Here is a 25651-nt window from a genome sequence, read left to right as displayed (position 1 = left end):
GAATGAAAACAATTTGTTCAGGGTAGAAACAAGTGTTTCAGAAGGTGAATTTTTGAGATTCTCAAGCTGAAGCTACCTTTTAACAGAACTTTGAGAAATACAGCAAATTAAATGTTGTATAATTATCACTAGTATTGCTTTCTCTTATGCTGTATAATTTATTTTTTTGTTAAAGGCAAATCCCCCTCCAGTGCTGGTGAATACAGATTCTTTGGAGACTCCAACATATGTAAGCCTACATTTGCTTTCAATTATAACATTAGATAATGTTTTATGTATGTAGTTGTTTGTCTGTTACTGTTTAATAAAACCTCTTTCATCTCTCTGGGGCTTGATTTTGTCAGCTGTCGTGATGGTTACTTGAAGTGATTAAATAACTGTTTCATGAAAAAAAAACCCCGTAGATTGCAGGTGGAAGCTTCTGTGTGAGTACCAGTGTGTGACAGTGAAAAACACTGTTGAGGTTGCAGAGGTTCAGTGTTCAGAGAACAATCTCTTTCCTCAACTGTGCAGGCAGATGCTTTAGTATTTATTGTGCCATTATTATTGCACTTGTCATAAAAACACTTCGTAATGCAGTGGCTGTACTTAGGATGTTAGTGCTCCAAAAGTTCATAAAAATGTGTTTGTTCTGTTTGAAACATTAAGGTAATAGGTGTAGTTATGTGGAGGCTAAAATTTGTGTTTGTTACTGTGTTTTTTGTGAGAGGAATACCACTGGCAAATAGAGGCATCAGAGGCTTTATCATGTAAGTTAGTCTGGCATAGGTTTCAGGGCTGAGTTTTCCTCCTGCATCTTCCTCCTACAGTTACTTAGATCGCGCTTGCTTGTTGTTTTCCTGAGCAGTGTTAATGCCTGTACTAGTTGCTTTGTTATGTTTATTCTAGGTGCTGGTATTACCAAGCAAAGAGTAAATCTTGTCCTTGTCAAAAGCATTTGTAACTTAACAACATTCTAGAAAGAAGCTGTGATAGCTCAATGCAGACAAAAGTGTGAATTAAGTTTAAGCAGAAGACAAAAGATTAGTGTAGTGACATAATTGAGTGACATAGATGAGTCCTGCATGAAATAATGATGAATCTGACTAAAAGATCACAGCAGTAGCATGCAGTGTGTGTGGCCCTTCTCATAGAATCATAGAATGGTTTGGGTTGGAAGGGACCTCAAAGATCATCCAGTTCCAACCCCCCTGCCATGGGCAGGGACACCCTTCACTAGACCAGGTTGCCCAAAGCCTCATCCAACCTGGCCTTGAAAGCTTCTTTTATTGATTTGATGCAGATATGGTTTAGAAAAGCATACCGAAGGTGGGGTGTCTTCGTGCACACACCAAGAAAAAAAGTGATTAATAAATACATATTCATGTTTCAGAAAGGCCCCATCTGATAGAGGCAGATGGAGCACAGTAGGTAGTAGAAACAGGAAGGGAAAATAGCATTAACAGAACAAATTGGTGCTCAAAGTTTTAAGCTAAATTACCAGTTTGCAGTGAATGTGAAACAAACAAGCCCATAACTATCTGTAATCTAAGGTACTCCTTAAGCACAGGAGGTTGAGTAAAGAAATATGCTTCTAGGTTCCCAAGTAGCTAATAGAATTGTTAAATAATGTAAAATCATACTGGTGAAGTAACTGCATCATGAATCTACAAAAATGTTACCTATTAAAGCTTTTTGTGTTGAAAGAAGAAAAAAGCAAAGAACAAAGCTCAAGTTGGTGGCACATGAAAAGATTCAATGTACCAACAAAATTAACTTCAGTACAGTCAAAAGGCTCTAACTAAATTCTGCTGAACTACTAATAGGTTTTCACATTCAAAGAAGATTGCTGTGGCATAATTACAGCATTTGTACAGAACTTCCTTCATCCAGGGGAAGTCCCTGCAAATAAAGCTTGGCTCAGTGGATCTGAGATTACTTCAAAACTTGCAAAAGGTAGAATAGGACAGCGATTTTTATCATTTCACTTATGCTTGCTCCTGTCTCTGCTAATGTTTGGTTTGTTAGATAAAATCAATGCAATGGTAAATAAAAAAAAAGGGGGAGGGCACTATGGAATTGTGATAAAAAATATGGCGATTCTTTTTTGTTCCTGTTTATCTAGATGATATTTTTAAAGTGGTTTTGTACATGGAAATAAAAAAGAGATTGCTTAAGTATATTAAGATTGACTTTGCTTTGCCTAATGGGAATAGGGGAATGATTCTTGTGCTGGTTATTTTAAAAAAAAAAAAAAGCCACATACTGATCAGTCACCATGAACCATTTCCCAGGTACTGTAATACTAGATGACTGGTTCAGTTAGCACATGTTGTCATTCTTGTAGATAATAGCTCAAGGACTGAGATAACACAAAAACTTCTTGATCACAGTGGCTTCTGTTGTGTTAGTGTAGTAATAGATACAGTGTCATGTATTCAGAAGGTCAAGACCTCTTCCCTTTTTAATGGAGAAATATCATGTGTTAAAACCACAGTATCTTTTCCACTGAACAAACTACTAAGGACGTATCATTTTTGCGGTACTGTGCAATGAAGAAGATAATAATCTTTTATGTCTGGAATGGACATGGCTTCTATTGTATTAAGGGGAGATATAATTAGAGATTGAGGAAAAACTGTAGTGAGGGATAAATGAGCTTGATATTAGACACTCTGTGAAAGTTGTGGCATCTTCAGCTTTTGGAGCTTTTAAATATGTTAAATAAACATATGACGAATGATGTAGATGTGATCTTAATTTTGTTTGGGGTGAATTAAAGTCCCTTTTTTAATTCTCTGCTAGAAAACTGTACAGATTTTAAAATACTTTCTTCTATACGTATATATTTGTATCTTTATAAAATCTTGAATAGTATGTTAAGAGTACAGAAGATTACCAGAAATAGAATATATCAAGAATAGACAAGGTGCTTTGTAAGATAAAGTATAAATGCTATTTCTTGTTAAATATTTCATCCTAAAAGGCTTGAAATAGGGAACTGCCTGCAGCTGCATGTTGTAGGTATCTGTGAAAGGCAGAATTTGAGTTCCAAGATATCTTAGTAATTGGGGGGGGGGGAAAACCCTCAAATGTTACTTTGATATTAAATATGGTTAAGAATTTGATATTTAATAGTTTTCACTTAGTTTAGATATGTTACTTTTGTTATTTGATTCTGTCCTAGTTCTGTAGACAGCAAAGAATGTGGGTATCCTTTCTAACTTAAGAATGACAGGGCTAGTTCTAGTATTTGGGGTTTTCCATCTAGCTTTATAAAACTTTCTTCTAAACTCTTGTTCTGGTTTTGGTTCTGTTTTAATTTGTTGATCTTTAGCATGTATGTAACATGATAAGTAGTAATATAAACCATTGTTAAATGTTGCTTTAGAAGGGTCTTACCCATTTCTAGTGACAAATGGTATGAAGCATCAGGTTTTGATTTGCCCTGCCCCATGAGGGACAACAGTTTGAAAATACTGCTCAATTCTTCTATGCAATTTCTTCTCTACCCCACGACCCCTTCTTTTTTTTTTTTAGTTCCAACTTGCTGTATTGCCTGAGAAGCCTCCAAGGACTGTGTAGAACAGTCTGCTCTCTGAAATTTTAACTTTTAAACTCAAACAAAAAGAGTGTCTGATTCACATACAGAGCAGCGTGAAAATCACACATCCCCTCTGAGCTCAGTGATCAGTGTGAATCAGCTGAGATTTGATGGGCATGAACCGCCAGCCAAGCAAACTGTGTCGTGTAAAGTGTAAAATCCTCTAAGTCTCACTTTGCTTTCTTTATAGGTGAATGGCACGGATGCAGATTATGAGTATGAAGAAATTACTCTTGAAAGGGTAACACGATAAATGTCTTTCTGTACTCTGTTTTAGATGGGATTTATGAAACTTTAATATGAAAAATTAATCTCTTGATACTGCTAAATGGCAATCCAAAACAATTCTTAGGTAGATTATATAATCTAAAGAAAAAAAAATACACCCAGTTTCTGGAGCAGGAATAGAAGTTTTTATTAATATCCTTGACCACTAAGAGTGAAACGGGGGAAGGATCTCCCTGAGACATACTGCATTTTATGTTATTATCTAGGCTTGTAGAAAGTAGTAACACAAATTATTATTTTGTTTCCTATATTGACATTTATGATAGACTTTTATTTACACCATTAAGTTTTATATTTAGAATCAGGCTTCCTGTTGAGATTACAAGTGTGGCACCTTGTCATATGCATTGCTTTGTTAGGTTTGCGATGTAGAGATCTGTCTCGGCTCTCTTTTCTTGAGCTGCACTGTTAACAAAAAGAAAGCCAGAAATGGTTATATTTGATACCTGTGCAGTTCTTGGTGGTTACTGAGAGGGTGAAGAGGTCTTTCAGTTGATAGTAAGGGCAGGCAGCCTTTGAAGAGAAAATGTCAGTCTGAGTCTCTGCATCTGTGAGGATATATTACCTCTGTGACACAAATTACTTGGGGGCTTCTCTGGGAAGAATAAATTGTCACTAATAATTTAATGAGGAACAAGTATTCATCTGAATAATCTCAAAGATTCCCACTAGAGAGGGAAGTTTTTATCTCGTTCATGAAGCTCACGTCAATGAGAAAACTATGGGGTTGGAACTGTATCTCACAGTTACACAATGACTTTATGGTCTCCTTACTTCTATGAAAATAAGTATAATTATATTGCACATATGGTTATGTCGTACACTGCTTAAAGTATCTTTTAATATTTTTTATCAGGGAAAATTATATAGATTTGGTTCTATATAGATATACTAGAATATTTTTACCCCCAAAAAGATGTGTAAATTTTTTTCCCCTCTACCTTTAGGGAAATTCAGGACTTGGCTTTAGCATTGCAGGTGGTACAGACAACCCACACATTGGGGATGATTCAAGTATTTTCATTACAAAAATTATAGCCGGGGGCGCAGCTGCACAGGATGGAAGATTACGGTATGATGACTTTCTGTGTTGGGTTGCTAAATGTTTATTATTATATTTTCAAACAGTGGATAGAACACTTCCTGTGACTTTCAGTAGTTTTATCATGCTACATTACATTTTAAATAAGTTTTGTCTTACAACAGTATTTTGTAAATAATGAGAAATGTTTGAGTGGACCAATTTTATTTTTTCCCCCACCCAATAAAATCTGCAGTTAAGTGAAATTAAGTGAACTTTACCTTTTCTGTTTGGTGGTATAAATTGCTTATGCCATATGTTCTGTAGTCCTTAATTCAATATACAAAGGAAAAGCTTAGACAGGTAGGAGAGGTAACTCTTGGTTATCCATGTGCATATTTTCTGATCTGTGAGACAGTTGAGCTTAACAGCGGCCCTCTTTTGTGCTTGGTATAATTCTGTGTTTTAATTTTTCAAAAATGCTACTCGTGTTCAAAAGCCGTATTTTTTTGTTTACATTAATAGAGTACTCCTCCTCCAGTATACCCTATTTTCTTATTTAATTGTGGACTGCTACCACTACTTGACTCCTACTGAGGAAATGTTGGCATATTACTAGATGGTAGCAGGTGATATTTGCAACTTACTTTGAAGACTACTGTTAGAAGTTAATAACAAATTGCATTAATGAATTATTTTTCTAATCCAGAACAGTCTATAAGTATACTCCTGTATCACTGTTTGGGGAAAAAACCCACATCCGACTGTAGGACCAGCTTTTTTTCTCTTGTGTTGTCAAGAACTTACCCTATCACTTCTGGCGCAAATGCCTGATGCGTTATGGTTTTTAGTCCTAATAAGCTTATTTCAAAGCTTTATTTTAGCTTGTTGGCCATTGTCAGAGGTACATCTGGCAGAACGTGGTGACAGGTGGGTCAGGCATTGTACTTAGTGTAATGAGAGCTTGGTGTTACTACAGCAACATGTTAAACGGAGTGGAAGGCCAGTGATTAAACAGCTTGTGAAAAGCAGGAATGGAGGTTGACTTGTTCACATCATGGCTTAAAACTAGCGTGTTCTTATTGTGTGCCTCCTAGTTTCTGAATTTTTTAATTCTTTCTTACAGCCTAAACAAAAGGTAGTTTGTACAAAGCTCTGTTCAAAATAGTGTTTAAATTAAACACGTGTAAAGATGGTATCCTCTTCAGCTGTAAACAAAATACTCCCTTTAAATGTTTTCTAATGATCCTTGGTTTATTTTTAAGCATTAATAATGAATTTTAGAGCATTGTCTTGAATCAATATAATTTTGAAGGAAAATCTGTGTATATTAATGTGTTTACACGTATGTTAGTGTATTGTCGATAAAATACTAGGCTCCTAATGCGTGTACTCTGTATAACACTACAGCTGAACATGAATGTTGCTGTCTCTAGGGTTAACGATTGTATTCTACGAGTAAATGAGGTGGATGTTCGTGATGTGACACACAGCAAAGCAGTTGAAGCATTGAAAGAAGCGGGATCAATTGTACGATTGTATGTCAAAAGAAGAAAACCAGTTACAGAAAAAATAGTGGAAATCAAACTTGTAAAAGGTCCTAAAGGTACGTAGGAAGTATAAAGCTTCTGTTTCACAAGAAGGATAGAGTTGACAATAGATTTTTTGCATTTATTTTTTGAAATTAAATAGTACTTTGCATATGAAGTTCTAGGAAATGCAGACTAATGAAAAATAAGATAAAGGCATCTCAAATGCTTCTGAATTTTTATCTGTATGTCTTGAAACTGTTCTTGTAGAATGCATATTTTTGTTTTAAATGATAAAAATGTGTTTCTAATATTATTTAGTATTTTTTAAGTACATTACGAATGAGAGTAAAATATTTCATTGAATTACCTAGAAAGGATCTTTGAGAGACTAAAAAACAGAGAAAGTATTATTTTGTTTCTGTGTGCATAAATGTTGGACAGTGTTTCTTTAAATATCATTGGTTATGCAGTAGCTCTGCTGTGTGCATCTTTCACAAGGCATGAAACAATGATTTAGCTTTTGACTTTCAGAACTTCTGTAAATGTTAAGTCTTTTCCAGAACTTTCTGGAAAATTATGTGGTTCACTTGGAAAGGCATCCAGTATTGCTTCAGCCAGAGCCTAATATTTTTGTGTATGTGCGATACAAATATCATTGTTATTTATATAATAATTTGAATCTAATGAATGCAAAGAGGTTTCTTGAGTAATGATGTTGTCTTCAAGCAGGTCTTGGTTTCAGTATTGCTGGTGGTGTAGGAAATCAGCATATACCTGGAGACAACAGCATCTATGTAACCAAAATCATTGAAGGCGGGGCAGCACATAAAGATGGCAAACTTCAGATTGGGGACAAACTTTTAGCTGTAAGTAGGAGCTGCATTTTTTTTTTTTAATGGTTCTTCACTTTTAGGCCCAGTAAGGGCATGATTCACTTTGTGGTTAAGCTGTCTGCCGGTAGACTGTTATTTCATAGAAATGGGTAAAAAAATTGATATTGCCAGGAAATCAATGATGAAAATTAAATCTGCAGTGTTCAACACATGAGGAAATCTGAAATCTGTTTAACAACACTACAATGCATCTCCTGTGTAACTTTTATATAACCATTTATGCTTGTGGCACATGAATCCTAGTAAAGACTCTCAATGCCATTGCAGCTTTCAGTGAATGTCCTGTGAAAACGTGCATTTCTGTGTGTTGAGAATTTATTTTTTTATCTTTAGGTGAACAGTGTTTGCTTAGAAGAAGTTACTCATGAAGAAGCAGTGACTGCCTTAAAGAACACATCTGACTTTGTCTATCTGAGAGTTGCAAAACCCACCAGCATGTTCATGAATGACAGTTATGCCCCTCCTGACATCACAAACTGTAAGTTCAGCTTATCTTTGAAATTTAATTTTTTTTCCCTTTAAGGCTTTAACATACCCCATTTTTAGTATTTTAACAGTTTCAAGCTTTTTACAATTAAGACAGTGTGAAAATCTGATATGACAGAGTTGATTAATCAGGGAAATTGTGCTTAACAGAACAACATCCTATAGCTTGTTGCTGTTTTTTCAGTACACAATGGGGCTCTCAGTGTGTTTCTGACAGTGCTGTGGCCTAGTCCTAGTGACTCGATGTTTCTTATCACTTGGTGATGAGTACAAGGAGAACATGTGCCTTGTTCTCCTGGAGGCTGCAAGGAGTAACCAGCAACGCACTGCACAGACGTTCAGTGTCCTGTGAACTGAGCAAAAGACAATACTGTTTCAGGTAGAGGTTAGTGATGTTCTGTCTTTTTTTTCTGTTTTCCTCCTTTTTCATGAGCTGCACGTATTTGAATAAACTGGACAGGGAGGAGGGGGAAGGTCTTGACTTCTGGTACCTGCCTGTGAATGTATTGCAAAATTTCATGTTAACTTACTTGAAATCTGACTTCAGTTTTGACATAATTGTTGATAATGCAAGTGGAAATTGAAGGCTGTATTGAAAATAGTTACAAGAATTTCTTCTTGACATAAGGGTACCACTTACAGGAGTCTTTTTGAAATCGAACATCCAAATCGGGAAGGTTCAGGGCTGAACTACAATGCAAAAAAAACCCCAAAAAATTAATGTACAGTTTCTTCAAGATATTATTACCATTTAGTATTTGGAGAAAGGGATGAGAATGATATAACTGTGTCTTTCCAAGATGACCAGTTTTACTTATCTCATTGCATAAAATGGTTCTGGGGGAAGAGTTATTTTGGGTTGTTTTATTTCCTGCTGTTAGATACAAGTAATTGATATGTAACACTGATCAGAGAGTACTTCATATGAAAAAAGGAACACTTTTGGACTGAAAAGCCACTGATGTAATCTGAAACAGTATGTGAAGAACATCAACAAAAATGCAGCACAATAAAGGATTGAAGTACCTTATAACCCATCATTTATTGGTGGTAGCTACAGTATCTTTATTCGTAAGCTTATTGAATTACAGTTTGGAGCTAATTAGGTTTTATGTCTTCACTGTCTTACTAGAAGGGTGTTCTTGAAGGCTCCATTCTTTGACATAAAACTAATTTTCAGCCTTCACTTATTCATCTCCACTTATATACTCATATATATGGTTAGAGAGCAGCCATTTTTCCTTAGGGTATCTAGTTTGTCCAATAATTCAACCTTTCCCACTGTTTCCTTAGAAGACAGACTACTTTTTTTCTCCCCATCATAACTGACATATGTTTCACCTTGAATTTGGATTTTCCGGAACAGAGGTAACCTGATTTGTACGTAGTGTTCCTGGTAGTGTTGCAGTAATGCAATTACACTGCTGTGGATGGTGATGTGGGCTGAAGTGCTGTCTGTACTTTTGAGAAGATCTTCTGGGTTTTGTTTCATTTAGCTGTAGTTTTAACTTCTCTTTCTGAAGTTACTGTGTTGTTTTACACTGTTCCTGATAGACTTTTTGTCAACAGTTAACCAAAGAACATTCTTCTGCAAAGTGCTGAGTCCTTTGATGAGACTTGAGTCTGTTTTCCTTACAACAGGAAAGCCCTTCCTACCCAAAGCTTCACACCCTAGTGCAGCTGATGTGGAGACACTGGATCTACTGCCTGAATTTTGCACACAGAAAAGATCCATAGGTCTTGCCTGAGGTGTTTAATTCAAGGAAATCAGTTTAACCTTTTCCTAAATCTTTCACCTACCACAAACAACTGCATATGGCTAAGATGCTAGATGCTATTTTTCTAATTCAGGGCAGAACAAAAGCTTTTTCAGGACTCCTCAATATTTTCACATTTACAATGGAATTTTTAAAGGGAGATACCAATCTCCTAGAAGGCTATCGCTCCTTTATAAAGGAGTACTATAACCTTACAACTAGAAAGCCTCCACTTTATGTAAGGAGCTGCTCAATTAAATAGAACTCATACCAAAAAATAGTGGCTCCTGTACATACTATTTTAAAAACTGATGTTTTCAGGGCCAACATTTCAAGGTTGGTTTGCACTTTCATTCTCATCTCAGATGAGGCCTTCAAAAGTGATGCTGCGTTTGGCAGAGCAGTACCTGGCTCAGGTACTTAGTCATTGTAAGTGAGTGTTGAAACAGTTACTAGTCTTCCTTCTTTACCTACTCACCTGCAGCTCTTTTGAGACATGTATTTGCAATCCTTTGGATTTCTGTCCATCAGAATCCTCTTCTACACGTTATTAGGAGTTCAGGCCCATCACGCAGGAGGAGTAACGTATTCCTTTCACTGCTGACTCTCTTAAATTCACACAGAGATTCCTATGGACATGCCCATTACAAATGATTTTAAGGTAGTAGAAACTTTGTCTACTACCTGAGTATATATGTAGACTGCTCACTGCCCAGATCTCCCCTTGGTTGTTCTTTTTTTTTAACGTGTGTGGTTTTTTTAAACACACATTTTATCAGAAACATCTAAAAGCACCGAATGCAGTACTTACCAGCTTACTATCTGTACTGTCTGCAGAACATGCCATAGGTTGCTCATTATGCTAACTCTTGTGGACATGGTAGTTCATTAAAAAGTCCACAAAACACCAAATTCAGAGTTTGGTTGTCTAAGACTTTTTCTCTGGAACTGGTCTAGTTTAATTATAAGGCTGCCTCACTTTCTCTGGTGATGGGGATTTCAAATGCAGCGCTAAGGATACTGAAAAACTGTATGAGAACCAGGTTCACAAATTTTGGTATCTAGGTTTTCTGCAAAATCTCATTTCTTTTGAAACTCCTGTAGTAAGAGTACTAGCTACACAATAGTACAGTCTTGTCAGGTGGTCTGATGGCGCAAAAGATGGGACAAAGTAAGGCAGCATCCATATAGATAATTAAATCATTTGCTATTTGATATTTCTTTGGGATTAGAGTTTTGAATCGAGGAACGTTTGATCAAGAGGTTTCTGAGATTCTGATTTATGGGAGTATTTATTGACAAGAGTACAGATCCTGCCAACATAATTCTTTGTGCAACTGGGGCTGAAAGTTGACCTCCATCATATGATATTTATCAGAGTGAGTGAATACCTTCTGGCTGCCCGTAGGGGAAATTAATGTTGAAAATCTTGTTAAAAAAGAGTTGGGCCTGTCTGAGACCAGAGCATTTAGCAGGGAATGAATGTGGAAAAAATAGCTCATGGTTATGTGCTGTAGCTCTAGAGACTGGTACTGTGAGCAATGAAAGCTTGACCACAGCCATCAACAGTCTGGAATAGTTGATTGCTATGCCTGTTTCTATGGCTTCTGTGAGATTTTTCTTTTAACCCTTGAGGTGGAGATTGCTAAACAGTTACTTTACAGTGCTCTCTATTTTCTGACTCAAGAAGAATGCAATTATGAAAGATTGTTCTTTCTGAGCACATTGCCATTTGAGTACTGTTCTCCTGTGTGTGAGACACTGAAGGACAAGAATTTCCATGTGTGGGAAACATGGAAATTAAAAAAAAAAAAACCCAAAACAAACCACAAACCCATATGCTCATTGTATGCAGAGGAACAGCAGCACTGTAGATCGGGTGGTCCTGTGGACTGATGCCACCCAGCTGGCTAGCACCGTTGACAGCTAATCTGATTTGTGGCTCTAATAATCATAGCTATCAGGCTTCTGTGGTGGGTCATATGGCAGTAGGGAATGTAAATTACCTCGGTAATCTATATGTAAATGTCGGTCATTAAGTGTTTCCTGGAACAAATGTCCAGTAACTTGTTGGTATAAAAGCTTTAAAGTTAGTCAGTTAAAATATTACTAAGAAGGTCTAGAACTTGTTATTCAAAACCACCAACACTACCTGTACAGTGCATACTGTAGAATATCAGAGTCAGAAAAGTATCTACAGAGTTTTTAAGAGGCAGAGGACTTGCTTCCTAAACAGGCCTCCTTTTGAAGACATTATTAATGATGCATTTTTGACTCCTAGCCACTTTTAAAGTATTTGTCCTTTGTGTGTGTGCACGCATTGCTAGCGTATTTTTACCCTGCATTGAGAAATAAAATTCTGCAAGGTAGGGAACAATCAGTTTCCTCACTAGACATATAAATGCCTTATTGTTCCTTAAATGGCATAAATACGGGAAGAGAAGAATATGTTGATAACAGTAAATTACAATAGAGTTTTAATTTCATTTCCCATTGTAGAGATTGTACTTGTGATTGGTGTCCTCAGTTTGCAGACAATAAGGAAATAATAAGAAATCTTCCATTTTCTTTTTGTGTAGAACTGTGTTAAGGGGGGTGGATTTGGAAATGGAGTTTCTCCTTAGGAGTCTTTGACTTTTCCTGTCAAAGCAAGTTCATTTTAGGCATGTAATTTTCTGTTCATCCAAAACACAGGTCCTTTATCAGTTACATCAGTAGTAATATTTACTTGAAAGTAGAAGTTTAGACCTGATTTAGAATTCAGAAAGTGATGGCTTGCTTTTTATTTCTATCATGTTCCTCATGAATATTCTTCAAGTATAATCTCCAGCAAAAAGTTTTAGGAAAGGCACAGGCATGTTTTTTTGCAGGAACTCCATAGAGAGCCTTTTTATGCCTTGTAGATTTGCTTCCCTAGTGCAGAGAATACCAGCCTTGAAAAAGGACCTGACTTTTATAAGCACATACCATACATAGAAGTTTATAAATGATGTAGCCAGTGCTGATGTGGAACAGTCCACAGGTCTGCAATAATAAACTGTTATGTTCTTTGAGAGCTGAGTTTTAGCTACATGGTGAAAGGATACAAAATTTTAAAGAGTAAGAATACATAACAGTATTAGATGATATGTATGTTTCTGAATGTGATCCAGTTAAAAGCTTTAGGAACCTTAAAAACAATCAAATGAAAAGCACTGTAAGTCAATGAACATAGAATTTGTAATGGAAAACCTAATTACCTCCTACAAAATATGCATCGTTATTGCTACCACTGACTTGTTAAAAGCAATTATAAATTCATTTTGTGAAATGAGAAGATTTAATGCATGAGCAGAATGTACAGAGCTGCTATACTGAGCTACAGTTGTTTGAAATTTTTTTAATCAAAACCATTTTCCACTAATTGGAAAAGAGCTCATAAAGTCTGCATTCCATTTTTTTGTGCTTTAGCTGTAAAATTTTCTGAGGAAAAGCAGAATAACTGTATTTATGTACAGTAGTCATTTTTTAAAGTATCACTTGCTTTAAACAAGTGTGTACAGTGACATGGAAATATACTTGTGTATTAAAAATACATATATTATTTTAAATTGAAATGTAAATATTGCTGTGTGGTTTGGTAATAATGGTGAAAATCTATTGCCAAAACTCCTACGTGGCTAAAAGACAAGTTTTGAAATTGGCAGTAAACTGTCCAAATCTGTTACCAGGGCATAGAAGCTGCATTTTGTGCCATGGGGCAGACAGAGAGAATAAAGTAGTGGTATCTATAGTCTCTGAATCCTTGCAGGGAGCAGAAGGATGAAGGTGCAATGTATATGTTACAGCTGTTCTAAAAAATGCTTTCAAGAGTCACGTGTCTTGAACAACTCCTAATTATTAGGGAATCCTTAAATATGAATGCTGTTGTTGATCATTTGGTTTTAACAAAAGCAGCGTTCTCCTTGCTGTAGACCTCGTGAAGCTACCTTGAGAAAGCTTCCTTTTGTCTGTGTTGTGCCAAGGCGGCCAACAGCATCCTGGCTCGTATCAGAAATACCGTGGCCAGCAGGACTAGGGGAGGGATCATCCCCCTCTACTTGGCACTGATGAGGCCACACCTTGAGTACAGTGTTCAGTTTTGGGCCCCTCACTACAAGAAGGACATTGAGCGTAGGGCATCCAAAGAGGGCAGCGAAGCTGGTGAAGGGTCTAGAGCACAAGTCGCATGAGGAGCGGCTGAGGGAATTGGGGTTGTTTAGCCCAAGAGAAAAGGAGGCTGAGGGGAGACCTTATCGCTCTCTACAACTACCTGAAAGGAGGTTGTAGTGAGGTAGGTGTGGTCTCTTCTCCCAAGTAACAAGTGATAAAACAAGAGGATATGCCCTCAAATTGCACCAGGGGAGCTTTAGATTGGGTATTAGGAAAAATTTCTTCATCCAAAGGGTTGTCAGTCATTGGAACAGGCTGCCCAGGGAAGTGGCTGAGGCACCATCCCTGGAGGTATTTAAAAGCTGTGTAGATGTGGTGCTTAGGGACGTGGTTTAGTGGTGGACTTGGTTGTGTTAGGTTAATGGTTGGACTGGGTGATGGTATTTTGCAACCTCAATGACTCTATGATTCTAAAGTCAACTTTAAAAACAGATAAATCTCCAGACTGTCCACATGGGCTTCAGCTATCCACAGTGTCTGTTTCTAAAAAAGGGAGAGTTTTTTGAGAGACAGTCAAACTGAAAAATTTGCTTACTGACTTAGTGTGAGGAAACTGGGGAATGTGTAGATGTGACACAGTATTTTAGAACTATGATATTTACAGTGTATCATTTGAACTGTTATATTTCGGTTTTAGAAGAGGTCACCCCTTATAGTACTTTGTTAAATTCAGTTTCTCCAGCTATTTTTTTGTTATTGACTTAATGCTTTTTTTTTTCTTTCTTTCTTCCCACTCTTTGAAGCTTATTCTCAGCCAGTAGATAACCATATCACTCCATCTGCCTACTTGGGACAGACTCTGCCCCCAGCATCACCGGGCCGATACTCACCAATTCCCAAGGGAATGCTTGGAGATGATGAGATTACCAGGTAATGAATAACCAAAGCTACATGGCAAATCAGTTAACAGGGAGGCTTATAAGATGTGTTTGTGGGCAAAATACTGGTGACTAGAATATTTTATTTCAAGAAATAAAAGCAAATCATTAGTTTCTTAACACTTGTGAACACTTATGTAAGGAGAAAACTAAAAATTTTTATATATATACAGACACGCATACATATATATACACACACAGAGCATTTATCAGCCCAGGAATAGTATTAAAATCTGAATGCCCTGCCAAAGTGCTCCGAGAGCTGACAGAGCTTTTTAGGAGGGTAGTATGAGCGGACTAGAGATTATTTCTTATTGTGAAGCCAGCAATCTTTTTTCTCTCTCCCCCCCACCCCAAGGGTTTGTTTTGATGGATTAGTATATCCAGAAAGGCTAGAGAGCTCTTAATCCTTTTGCATTAACAGACCATTCATTCCTTCATTGATTCAGTGGATTGTATTAATCTTTTGTTCATAATCACTGATAAAGGAAAGCTCTTGTAATTTTGTTACCCTTCTGCTCTGCAAATATGGGGATGTTATACTGCATTTTCAGAATGTTGTTACTGAATTCTGTGTCAGAGCATCATGTGATATGGATAATGTCACTCAGTTTCTGAGGCAGGGTCCACCCAGGACTGAAACATAAGTGGTATAATAAATTGTAGAATTTATTTTAGTGTATGAGAAGGTAAGAGAGCCTTGGATATGTTTTCGGTTATTTTTAACTTAGGTGAACATATAAGCCAAAATGATTCTGTCCTGCTGATAGCATTGCTGAACTTACGGTTTTATAGCTTTCCTTTAAAATTACTGTAAAGGGAGGTTTTTGGATTTCTTCTGAAACGCAAGGGCTATTCAGAGAAGGCTTTAGGTGATTTTCTTTAAATTACCTTCCCATTTTCCACTCTCCCCATCTCAAAGAGGTTTAGAAATTTTGAGTAATATTTTAAGATACTGTGTATTATATTCTCTAACTGTAGCATTTTTGTTAATGCATTAGTGTGAGCCGCAGCAATATACATAGATTTTCACAATGTCATTTATTTGTAATAAAATAGTACTCTGAAAGGACGGGTATAACAGTTGATAGGGGATGAAATGTAAGAATTTGACACTAAGTTGATTTAAGAGCTAATGCAAAAATGGAGTGATTTTTAAAGATTGGACTAGATATTTTTGTTTGTTTTGGAAAAATGCAGCTACTTAGGTTTTCCCTATAAATTAATAATTAATATCTCCAAATATTAAGAACAGCCATTAATTGTTCTTTAGTGCTCTCTAGTGATTTTTCAAATGCAGTGCACAGTTGCTCTGCTTTATTAGAAAGATCTGTTTCTGAAATAATTTATGCCTTTCTTGTATTGGATCAAGTAGCAGACTGGTAGATTTTTGGAAAGAGTGTTTTTTGCATTAGAAGCAGACTGGCCTTGTCTTAACTTGATCAGTGTTTCTTTTTTCCTCTCCTCATCCAAGCCAGGAGGGGATCCTGTAAAAAGAATGTAACAACTTGGTTTGTTTAACTTTTTCAATTGCTGTCAATAAATTGCACGTCTATTTGAGAATACCATAAATTCTGTTGGGTTTGGGTTTTTTCCCGAAAACGCTTATGCATACTTCTTAAATTGTTCTTTGCTATATTTATTGTTTGACCAACTGAAATTAAAGCAGCAAGGACATATTTTTCACTATTGGTGTTTCTATTAGAATTTGTTCTTTAAGTTTCAGAAAGGGAAAATAGTACTTTGTTGCTTGCTATTACTGTTAGGTAAAATAAGACTGTGAGCTACACTGAGACTCTTGAACAATACGGGAAGTGTTAAGTAATGACATTTAGTGCTGAATAACATTGTAACATAATAGGAATTTATAGTATATACACACTTATGAATTTTTGAGTTCACCTAACAACAAGCAGAATTGAAAGCGTACAAATAATAGAAGCTATTATTTTCATAGTCTAAGCTTTGGCAGGGAGGACTGGGGGCAGAGGGTAGGACACACAGCATTGTTGCCTTAAGAAATGCATAACTTTACCTAAATTTTCAACACTACCTCTCTCAAAAAACTTAGTTTTCTAATTGTTTATTTTACTTTTACTCATGACTAGTGACCAAGATCTCATATTCCTTTCATTCAGGGAGCCTAGAAAGGTCGTCCTGCATCGAGGATCAACAGGTCTTGGCTTCAACATTGTTGGAGGAGAAGATGGAGAAGGAATTTTCATCTCTTTCATACTTGCAGGAGGGCCAGCTGACCTGAGTGGAGAGCTTAGGAAAGGAGATCGTATAATTTCTGTAGGATTCCTTGATTCTTTTATTTAAACAACAAAAGTTTTCCCCTCCCTGGATATTCATGCTAGCTAGTATGATTTATATGCAAAGAATATCATTAACTAAATTTGAGTCAGTGGAACAGATTCCAAGATACTTCCAAAGTATCTTTGAGGACTTCAGTCTTGCCTCAGTTTCTTATCTGTAATCTGATTACAATAGCGCTTTGCTGTCTCAGATATATTTTTTTTTCAGTGAAGACATTAACTTACTGTAGTCTGGTAGCTGAGGTGTGCACGTATAAATTGAAAGAATGCAGGCTTCAGAAATAAGCTTTTAATGAGATGGAGACACTTGGCAGTAGTGTCTAAAACTGGGTGCTTTACTTCCTGGAGTAAGTATTAAACTTCCTGTTGTGTTAAACAGATTCATCTCATTACCTGCCTAAGGGCTTTTTCTATTTAGTACTGAAGGTCATAAGATTTTGTGTGGTTTTGTAAAATAATTTATGGAGAATCATTTCTTTGGACAATTACATTGTAATTTGGTAGTTATTTAAGAGGGAAAAATAATTTTGGCTTGGCTATTACTAAAATGCTGATATTGAAGTGCACCTTTATTTTAATTTAAACTACAAAAACCACTTTTGGTCTAAAATGTGACACACGTTTTTGCAGATTTTAAAATGGTGTCAGAAAAAAAATGAAGCACTGAAAACAAGGCTAGACAATTTCATGGAGAGTGTGCTCTGGCACCAGGTGTTAAACATAATGGTCTGTAGGCATCCTTTGGCTAAGGAGGTCCCTGAAGCCCTGGTGTAGAAAGGTGAGGTGAATCATCACAGACAGTAACATTCTCTGTGTCTCCTTAAAAAAAAAAAAAGATCTTAAGAGGAAAATTGACCTAGCAAATACAAATTCATTAAGTCATACACTATGACAATTACAGTATTTCTTAACAGAGGGGTATATATGAGAGAGGATTTATTGACTTTGGATTTCAGTGAGGATCAGTAATCTTTGTATTAACTAGTGTGTAATGTTGGAAACAGGGAAAACTCACATGGCACCAAAACTGTTCTGTGATGATAAACACAAGCACAAACATTTTGATAAAGAATTTTTTTGTATCTCTTGTAGGTAAATGGAGTAGATCTAAAAGCAGCAACCCATGAACAGGCAGCAGCAGCACTGAAGAATGCAGGTCAAGCAGTAACTATCGTAGCTCAGTACCGTCCAGAAGGTAAGGGTTGCCTTATACATTCAGAACTTGGTAGAAATACCATGTTGTTACTTTTGTCTTCACCCTTTTATTTGGTGGTTTTATTTTCCTTAGTGGTAGGAGGACAAAAGACTAATTCCTTCTCTGTTGTATTGATTCAGATGACCTAAGGAGACCATCAGGTTTTCATTTCTCTGTTTTATACTGAGCTGGTATTTCTGTTTATCCAGCAATTTCTTCTGGTCCAGATTAGACTGCAGCTGATGCCTATTAACCATCCTTATGTGTTCTGCAGAAACCAAATAATACTGCATCATCACAAGACACACATTTGTTCTCTTGTGTTTCTACAGCACATTTGAAATGCCTTTGTCTATTTGAGATTTTAAAAATTCAATAGTATAAAATTATATGCTTACCTTCAGTCTGTAAACCCATATATTATTGTGTTTATATATAATAAGACATTTTTGGTCTCTTACTATGAACTGTGATGATCAACAGCTTTCTCTGATTTTGCTAATTTGGATGGCCCATCACTAAATCTTCCTTGCAGTGACTTGTCTGCTTAAACCTTTCCTTTAACAGTACTGGCAAGGGTAAGTGTAGGTGTTTGATAGACTGGATATTGAGCAGGACTGCTGCCTTCATCTGAAATTTCTTAGGTAACTGACTGTGGCACACTTTTCTTCATTTATTTCTTCTCTTCTATCATCTTTCTCTTATCCTGTCCTCCCCAAGTCTTTGAAATGCTAGCTTTCACATTCCCCTCCCTCTCCACTCGCATCAACATCATGTATCTCCACTGACCTAGGAACTCTGTCAGTAATAAGGCCAATTGATTTGTTTGTGTCTAGTTCATGGTCAAATCCCTGAAGCCAGCCAGTGTTCTCAATGCCTGTATTGTCTTGAGAGGGTGTGCATCCTGATCACACGTTGAATCTGTAGATTGCTCTGTGCCAGGATTTGTGTTCTAGGAATGCTCACTGTGAGAATTCCTTTTAGGAAGAAGAGTAAGGTCAGCATTGGGTCTGGAATATTTCCTTTGGCTTTGTGTTAGAATTGTCAAATATTTCTGTTGATGCACATTTGGCCTATCCTCTGCTTAGCTCTTCAGTGTTGTAACAGGTGGGTCAGCCTGTTACACCTTCTTGCTCCTTGCATAGGGATCCCTTACTTTAGTGAGAAATAAAACTTGTGTTTTTATTTGCCCGTAAGTTGTCCTTTGAGCATCTGGCCACTTTTTTGTTCAAAGAGGCATTCTTGATGGCTCTTTCTTTTGCCAGGAAGGTATGTTGCGATGTGGCTGCTGGTAGCAGATCAAATGTTTCTCTGGGAGAATATATCCCAGAACAGAAGTGCTTTTTTTTTTTTTTTTTTTCCTTCTTCCCTCTCCCCTGTTGCCAAAAAATGTATCCAGACTTCATGCAAAAGCAGCAGTTTTTCAATCCTCTCTTCTTGGGATTCAGGCTTTAAAAAGAAAAGAATCCAGTCATACTCTGAAAGTCGGAGCTCTCTTTTCCTAGGCATTTTGGATGGTTCCTCCTCTTTCTGCACTGGAAATAACGGCTTTCTTCACTACCGCTTGTCCAAGTAGATAACTTATTTTCTTGAAACATGTATGGAGGTGCTTGACTGACTGATTGGATTTTGAGTCATTGCCCAGAGATTTGCCCAGAGCAACATACACTGCCTCTTACAAATTTCTCAACGACTGTCACTTGTAGACTTCAAACCTAGAGCTGTACTCATTCTTTCATGACTACTGAAGCATTCAGAACAAGACTGCATGCAGTTGAGCTGTATTGAGAGTGTGGTTCTCAAACAATTATAGGGCCCATTTGAGAGACTGCATGTAGGAGATGTTACGTGAATTATCCCAGATTATGGGCAGACATCTGACACATTATTCAAAGGAAGGTTTGTATTATATTTTGGTCTGCATGACCATCTGTCTTTCAGAAATAGTGCTTAAAATCTCCATTTAGAGTGAAGAAGTTGGAACCACGTTAGGGTTTACTCTCCCCTTTTGAAGTATGCCATGAAGAAAAACTCTAACTAGGAGATAGAGATCCAGTCTTGTTTGGAGGCAAAGTATGAATTGACACATGGCCAACCTACCTCAGAAAGCTCAAGTTACTACGGTCAGACTTTGTTTCACATCTCTGCTTGCCTTTTTCTTACTCCTCGTAAAAAGAGGTTGAATAGAACTCCAGCTGTCAGCTTCTTTCAGGTCTGGTGTGGAAGGTAAGTTGAATCAGATACTCACTGTTCATATCTTAGAGATTAGTAAAGAGAATATTTCCTTGAAGATTACTGTTTATTATCGTAGGAAAGCAGTCTGTTTGAAATTTGACTTTTCAAATAGAAAATATCATCCATGTGATTGAGTGTACTTGATAAAAGTGCGTATGTTCTTTGATCATCTTCAGATTTCCTGTTATAGCTGTGGATGGTCGTGGTTTCCCCTCACTTGATTCATTTAAGCTGGCGAATTTCATTTTTATATATATGTGTATATATATGTATATATAATTATCTCTACTTTTCGTTTATGCCATTCAAAAAAAGGTTAACCAGTATTAAAATGAAGAGTTCATAAAATTATTGTTCATCATTGGTGTTTCTCAAATGTCTTGATAAAGATGAAGAGCATCAGTTATAACTGCTTGTATTGCATATGTATTATATTTATAAATCCAGCAGGATTTTGTAAAAGATGCTGACAGCTAGGACAGATCAAGGAGACTCTAGACATCCATCAGGGCTCATTATAACTGGGTAAATAGATTTGGTATGATAGGAGCATTTGGAAGACACTTGGGACTAGCTCACTTCACTCTCTGTAATTGTATATGACAGTTTGTATGTTCATAGGTGTGACGGGGAATGCTAATTTATGTTTTTTACATCCTACCACATTAACTCTATCAGAAATTCCCCATTTGTCTGTCTTCTCAGATTTCTGGGAAAAGAGGATTCTTTCAAGCAGAAACAGAAAAGCCTGAGTAGGCTGTACAAAAAAATTAATCTTTGGAAACCCTTTATCATGGAAAGGGTTGAATTTTCTGTATCTGTCACTTCAAATCCCATTAGACAACATGGTTTATCAAACACTAGTTACTGAACATACGGGGCAGACTAATATGATACTGCTTTTCTTATATCCAGGCTCAAATTACATAACTGCTGACTTCCCCCCCCCCCCCAAATCTCCAAAATGTTTCTCGGTTATAAAACTGGGTGAAAACAGATGTGATCTCATTCCTAAAAATATCCTTCTGAGCATTCATTTAGTTTCCAGCAATGTTCAGTAAATTTGAGAGATGCCTTACAAAATTCTCCTGCTATACTGAATCAGGTTTCAGCAGCTTACCAGTGCTCTTTGAGATAACTGAAAGCCAAATAAGAAATGTGAAGGTATTCTGCTGTTAACAAAAGGGACTTGCACATCAGGCACCACTTTTGTACTGCCACAGTTGTAGTCAATTGGCTTCTGCTTTCTCCTTGTAGATTCCATGCTTTATCTTGCAACTTATCTAGGAGATGTAGTTGTAACCTGTTGAGTCACCTCAGCAGGCTCTACTTGTACATACTTTTGTGGTATGTACACAGACACGTGTGTATACAAAATCTCCCTAGTTACAGAGGACACTGGGTTTGAACCTGCTGAGGCTGGATGCTGCAGAGGAGAGGTCCATGGTAGGAGGAGAAGAGCAGAAGTTTGGGAAATGGGAATTATCCTGTAGAAGTGTGGTGGGGAAGTCAGGATGTCATTCTTGTTTTCCTCTTTGTTTGGAAGCTGTTCCTTATTCCCCCACCTGTACTACAAATTTCTATCTCCTTTTGAGATATTAATTTGCTTTGCCATGAGTTCCACTGGAAATGAAGTACCATGACCTGCAGCAGTTTTAAAGAAAGTGATGTTGCTCCAGTACACAAAAGCATTTTCATTTGTAGACGTTTCTGAGCCATTTCATTTTCCTGTTGTTCCCTGACTCTGCAGACACACCTCCATGCCACGCTGCCGTCTCCCTCCTTTGGGTTTTCTGCAGATGTAGAGTGGCAAGGAAAAATTGTCGTATTAGTGCAGAAGAATGAGAGGAGGCTCTAGGCAATTTGGATATATATGTATCTCCTGGGAGTGGGGATTCGGAGGTGGTTGGAATTGTATCCATGCTACGTAGCAGGGATACAGGAGCGTGAGAGTCTTGGTGCTTGAAGGGAATGTAGTGAGGAGCAGCAAGGGGGAAGTATAGGACTGTCCAGAGGTGCACAGCTGTTGGAGAGCTCTCCCCTCATTTCACATTGATATTTCCATTGTTGTGTCCATTCAAATTAACAGATCATCCAAAACATGCTTATGTGTATTGAGGATGACATAATAATAGTGTTACCTCAAAATTCAAAATTTCTGAAAGGTGAGATTTTGCCATTTTGAAAAGGTATGAGGTGCCAGTAGACTACCATAATTGTTTTATAGCTTGAGTGCATTTAAGTGTTTGAAAATAAGAAAGATAGCCAAAAAATACACTAAAAATATGAAAATATATTTGATTGAAATTGGATAGAAAATAATTTTGTGGATTAAATTATTTTTGTTTCTCAAGGACCCACCTGACATACGAAACCCCCCATAATTTTAACTAGCACAGCAGTCTCTTTTCATGAGTTATCAGCTGCCTGTTATTTAGAATTTAGAATCTGCATCAATCTTCTCTTTGTAATTCAGCTGATCTAGTCCATCTCTATATATCCACTTCTTTTCTGGAAGAGTAGTAAGATGTTTAAGTGATCAGAGTAGCTCCATGTACTTAGATGATTGGGTGGATCAGTGTAAGATTAGGAGAAAGTGGAGCCAAAAACTCAAGAGAAGATTTTTAAGGTATTATTTGTAAAACCTCTGCTTCTGAACTTACATTGTTCATGTAGGTAGTTAACACACATTTTTCTTTCATCTTTATTAAAGGAACCAAGTGATTCTCCATTGTAAAATGTATTCAAGATGTATGGTTCAATCAAAACTCCTCATACTTTGTTAGCCAGATTTTCAGATGAATTTTCATGGATTTTTTTGTTTTGTTTTAAAGAAACATATTCCTCTACTGAAAATAAGATCCAAGTATGACAACTTTGTATTTTTCATTCTCTCTTGTCTTTAAAACAAATGAGTCAAGGGCGGGGGGGAAGGATGAGGGTAGAAGTTTTGTTAGAGCTTACCTTTCAACGGCCAGCATTTGGCTAATTTTTCTGTTTGTGACACTTCATCTATGCAGTGTTTTCTAGTGGAATTTGAAACAGAATAACTAAGCTCTGAAATAGTAGCACTTTCATGTGTATAAGCTAAGACTATTTTCTGAGCATTTGTCTTGAAATATATTGTAAGTCTTCTGTTTGTAGAAGTCCAGCTGGAGTAGCAGAAAGCCAATACTGCTTTTGCAAAATGTAGTTTTTAGTATTTATTTTGTATCAGGAAGATGAACTTTCCCTTGCTTTCTAGCTGAGAACGTGGATTGTCTTAAAGGCAGTTTAAAAGATCAGTACATCCCAATTTCTTAAGATGAAAAATTCTTTACACACACAAAAAAAGTTTATCCTGTTTTGGGGTATGTGATCTCTAATCTTCCAAATTTTTGTTCCTGCTTGTTTTATACCTTGTTCTACTCATCTGCAAGTAATCCAGATTAGTCAATTAAAGTATCTTTAAAATCAGGCCCGTTAAGATTAGAAGAAGGGTTCTGCTATATATAGTCCTGATAGATGGTATAAAGCGGCTTACACATGTTTTAATCCTTTAAAACCTCACTCCTGCCCTTTAATATAATAAATAAAATTGTTTGTCTGTCTTTGAGAACAGTTCAGCCTTTTACAAGTTGTGAATGCGTGGTAAACCTTCAACAACATTTTTGGTGAATTCACTTGAGCAATGACTGGACCCAGTCTCTTTCAGAGTTTTGCAGGCTCTGCGGGATGTGTTCTTAACTAAATACAAATGCAATTTTTCTAATCTGTTTTGAAATTCCACGGCCTAGTCTTTCAAGTGATTAATGAGGTACAAGCTCATTACACGTTAGAGTGCATGAGAGCCACCAATAGCGTGTGGTCTCTCTCAGGTCCTGTTAAAATAAAACAACAAGCATTGAAGCAAAGTAATATCTCCTCAAAAATGATTTATGATGTTTTTATTTTGGTCCATACATTTTAATAGGTAACCTCTTTGCTAGTGTTTTTGAGTGGTTGTACTAAACAGGCTATACTCCACAGCCTCCTCCACCAACTGCAATTTATGCTACAGTCTGTAACAAGAAAAGATGTGTGAAGCATGAATGGTACCTATGAATTTATCAGATACCAGTACAGAAAATCAAGGGATGGTAGTAGTACATGACCAGAACTTATAAATACAACTTCAGCTGTGGCAGTCCTGCTTCTCAAGCTTAAAACTGAAAACAAATGGAAGGTCAGTGGAAGATCAATGTAGTGGTGGCCATCTGAACTTACTGCCAGGCTCCGTTTCTCAGTTTGTTTGTTTGGAGGCACCATAAAAAGGAAAATTGAGTAATTTGAGAGTGGAGAAAAGAGTATAAATCAGTAGTTTTATAAAATTTTCAGCACAAGAGTCCTGCTTTAACAGATCCAACGGGTACTGCTAAAGGAGGGCTTTCCACAGACAGATGGGAAGAGGGAAGCAAGGGGTGTACTTTTTTAAAGTGAACTTTTTCAGCTCTTTGTGGGTTCAGTATATGCAAGACTCTCTGCTTCTCAGTGCTGTGCTGCCATCTGTTCCCTGTACACACATCCATGCTTCCATGAGTGGCTTTTCCTTCTGCCGTGTTTGCTGAATTTTTCATAGTCTTCTGCTCTTTTGCCCCACTTGCTAGAACGTGTGTTCCAGACCAAATTAATTTTCATTGCAGCCTCTTTTTTTTCTCTTCCCCTATCTGTATAGACTATTCACCATGTATCTGTGTTTATCGCTGTTCTCTTGTTGCCCTCTAGATAGGCAGTCCAGGAGAGTTTCACTGCTCAGACCCTTTCTCTGAAGTTTTGATTTCTGTTAAAATAAACATTGAGATTGAAAACATTACAAACATTACAGTTTTCTAGGTAAAATCAGTTTAGGAGCTCAGGAGCAGAGGAATCTTTCAGGATTTCCTAATCTTCCCTGCCAGCCCCCACTCCTTTTTGTTCGTTGCCGTGCAATCTGTGCAGACATGCAGTAGAGCAGATTTATTCTAGTTTTACACTATCTGCTTATCCAGTGTAATTTTGAAGTTTAAACTTGAGCCCAGATGTATCCATCCAATGTTCTTAACAACTGATTATGTGTAAACCAGAGTAGGCTTTGGGTTTGGTGGGTTTTTTTTCCTTTGGTGATGGTGGGGTACTGTTGGATAAATGCCATGAATCGAAGCAGCAGATGCTTGCTCTTTCTCAGGCTCTGTGTTATGATAGCAAGGTACTACTCCCTCACTGCCCTTAAACTTATTGGAAACTTTGAGAAAATTCTAGCCAAGAAAAGATACCATT

At 37.0% G+C, this 25651-nt stretch overlaps 1 protein-coding gene across 21 annotated transcripts in view; it reads left to right on the top strand.

Annotated features, from left to right (window-relative positions):
• Nucleotides 1-25651, top strand: part of DLG1 (discs large MAGUK scaffold protein 1) — a 158954-nt gene that overhangs the window by 96524 nt on the left and 36779 nt on the right. For all 21 annotated transcript variants that reach the window (XM_054835166.1, XM_054835174.1, XM_054835175.1 and 18 more), the window contains 9 exons: nucleotides 176-229; nucleotides 3774-3824; nucleotides 4819-4943; nucleotides 6329-6498; nucleotides 7154-7290; nucleotides 7651-7795; nucleotides 14495-14621; nucleotides 16768-16924; nucleotides 18040-18142. In XM_054835166.1, coding sequence (XP_054691141.1) covers nucleotides 176-229; nucleotides 3774-3824; nucleotides 4819-4943; nucleotides 6329-6498; nucleotides 7154-7290; nucleotides 7651-7795; nucleotides 14495-14621; nucleotides 16768-16924; nucleotides 18040-18142 — 1069 coding nt within the window. The remainder of the gene's footprint in view (nucleotides 1-175; nucleotides 230-3773; nucleotides 3825-4818; nucleotides 4944-6328; nucleotides 6499-7153; nucleotides 7291-7650; nucleotides 7796-14494; nucleotides 14622-16767; nucleotides 16925-18039; nucleotides 18143-25651) is intronic.

Source organism: Grus americana, chromosome 9, assembly GCF_028858705.1.
Source record: "Grus americana isolate bGruAme1 chromosome 9, bGruAme1.mat, whole genome shotgun sequence".
Taxonomy (NCBI): domain Eukaryota; kingdom Metazoa; phylum Chordata; class Aves; order Gruiformes; family Gruidae; genus Grus; species Grus americana.
The sequence above is the reverse complement of the archived record's forward strand: the minus strand, read 5'-3'. Positions and strand labels throughout refer to the sequence as shown.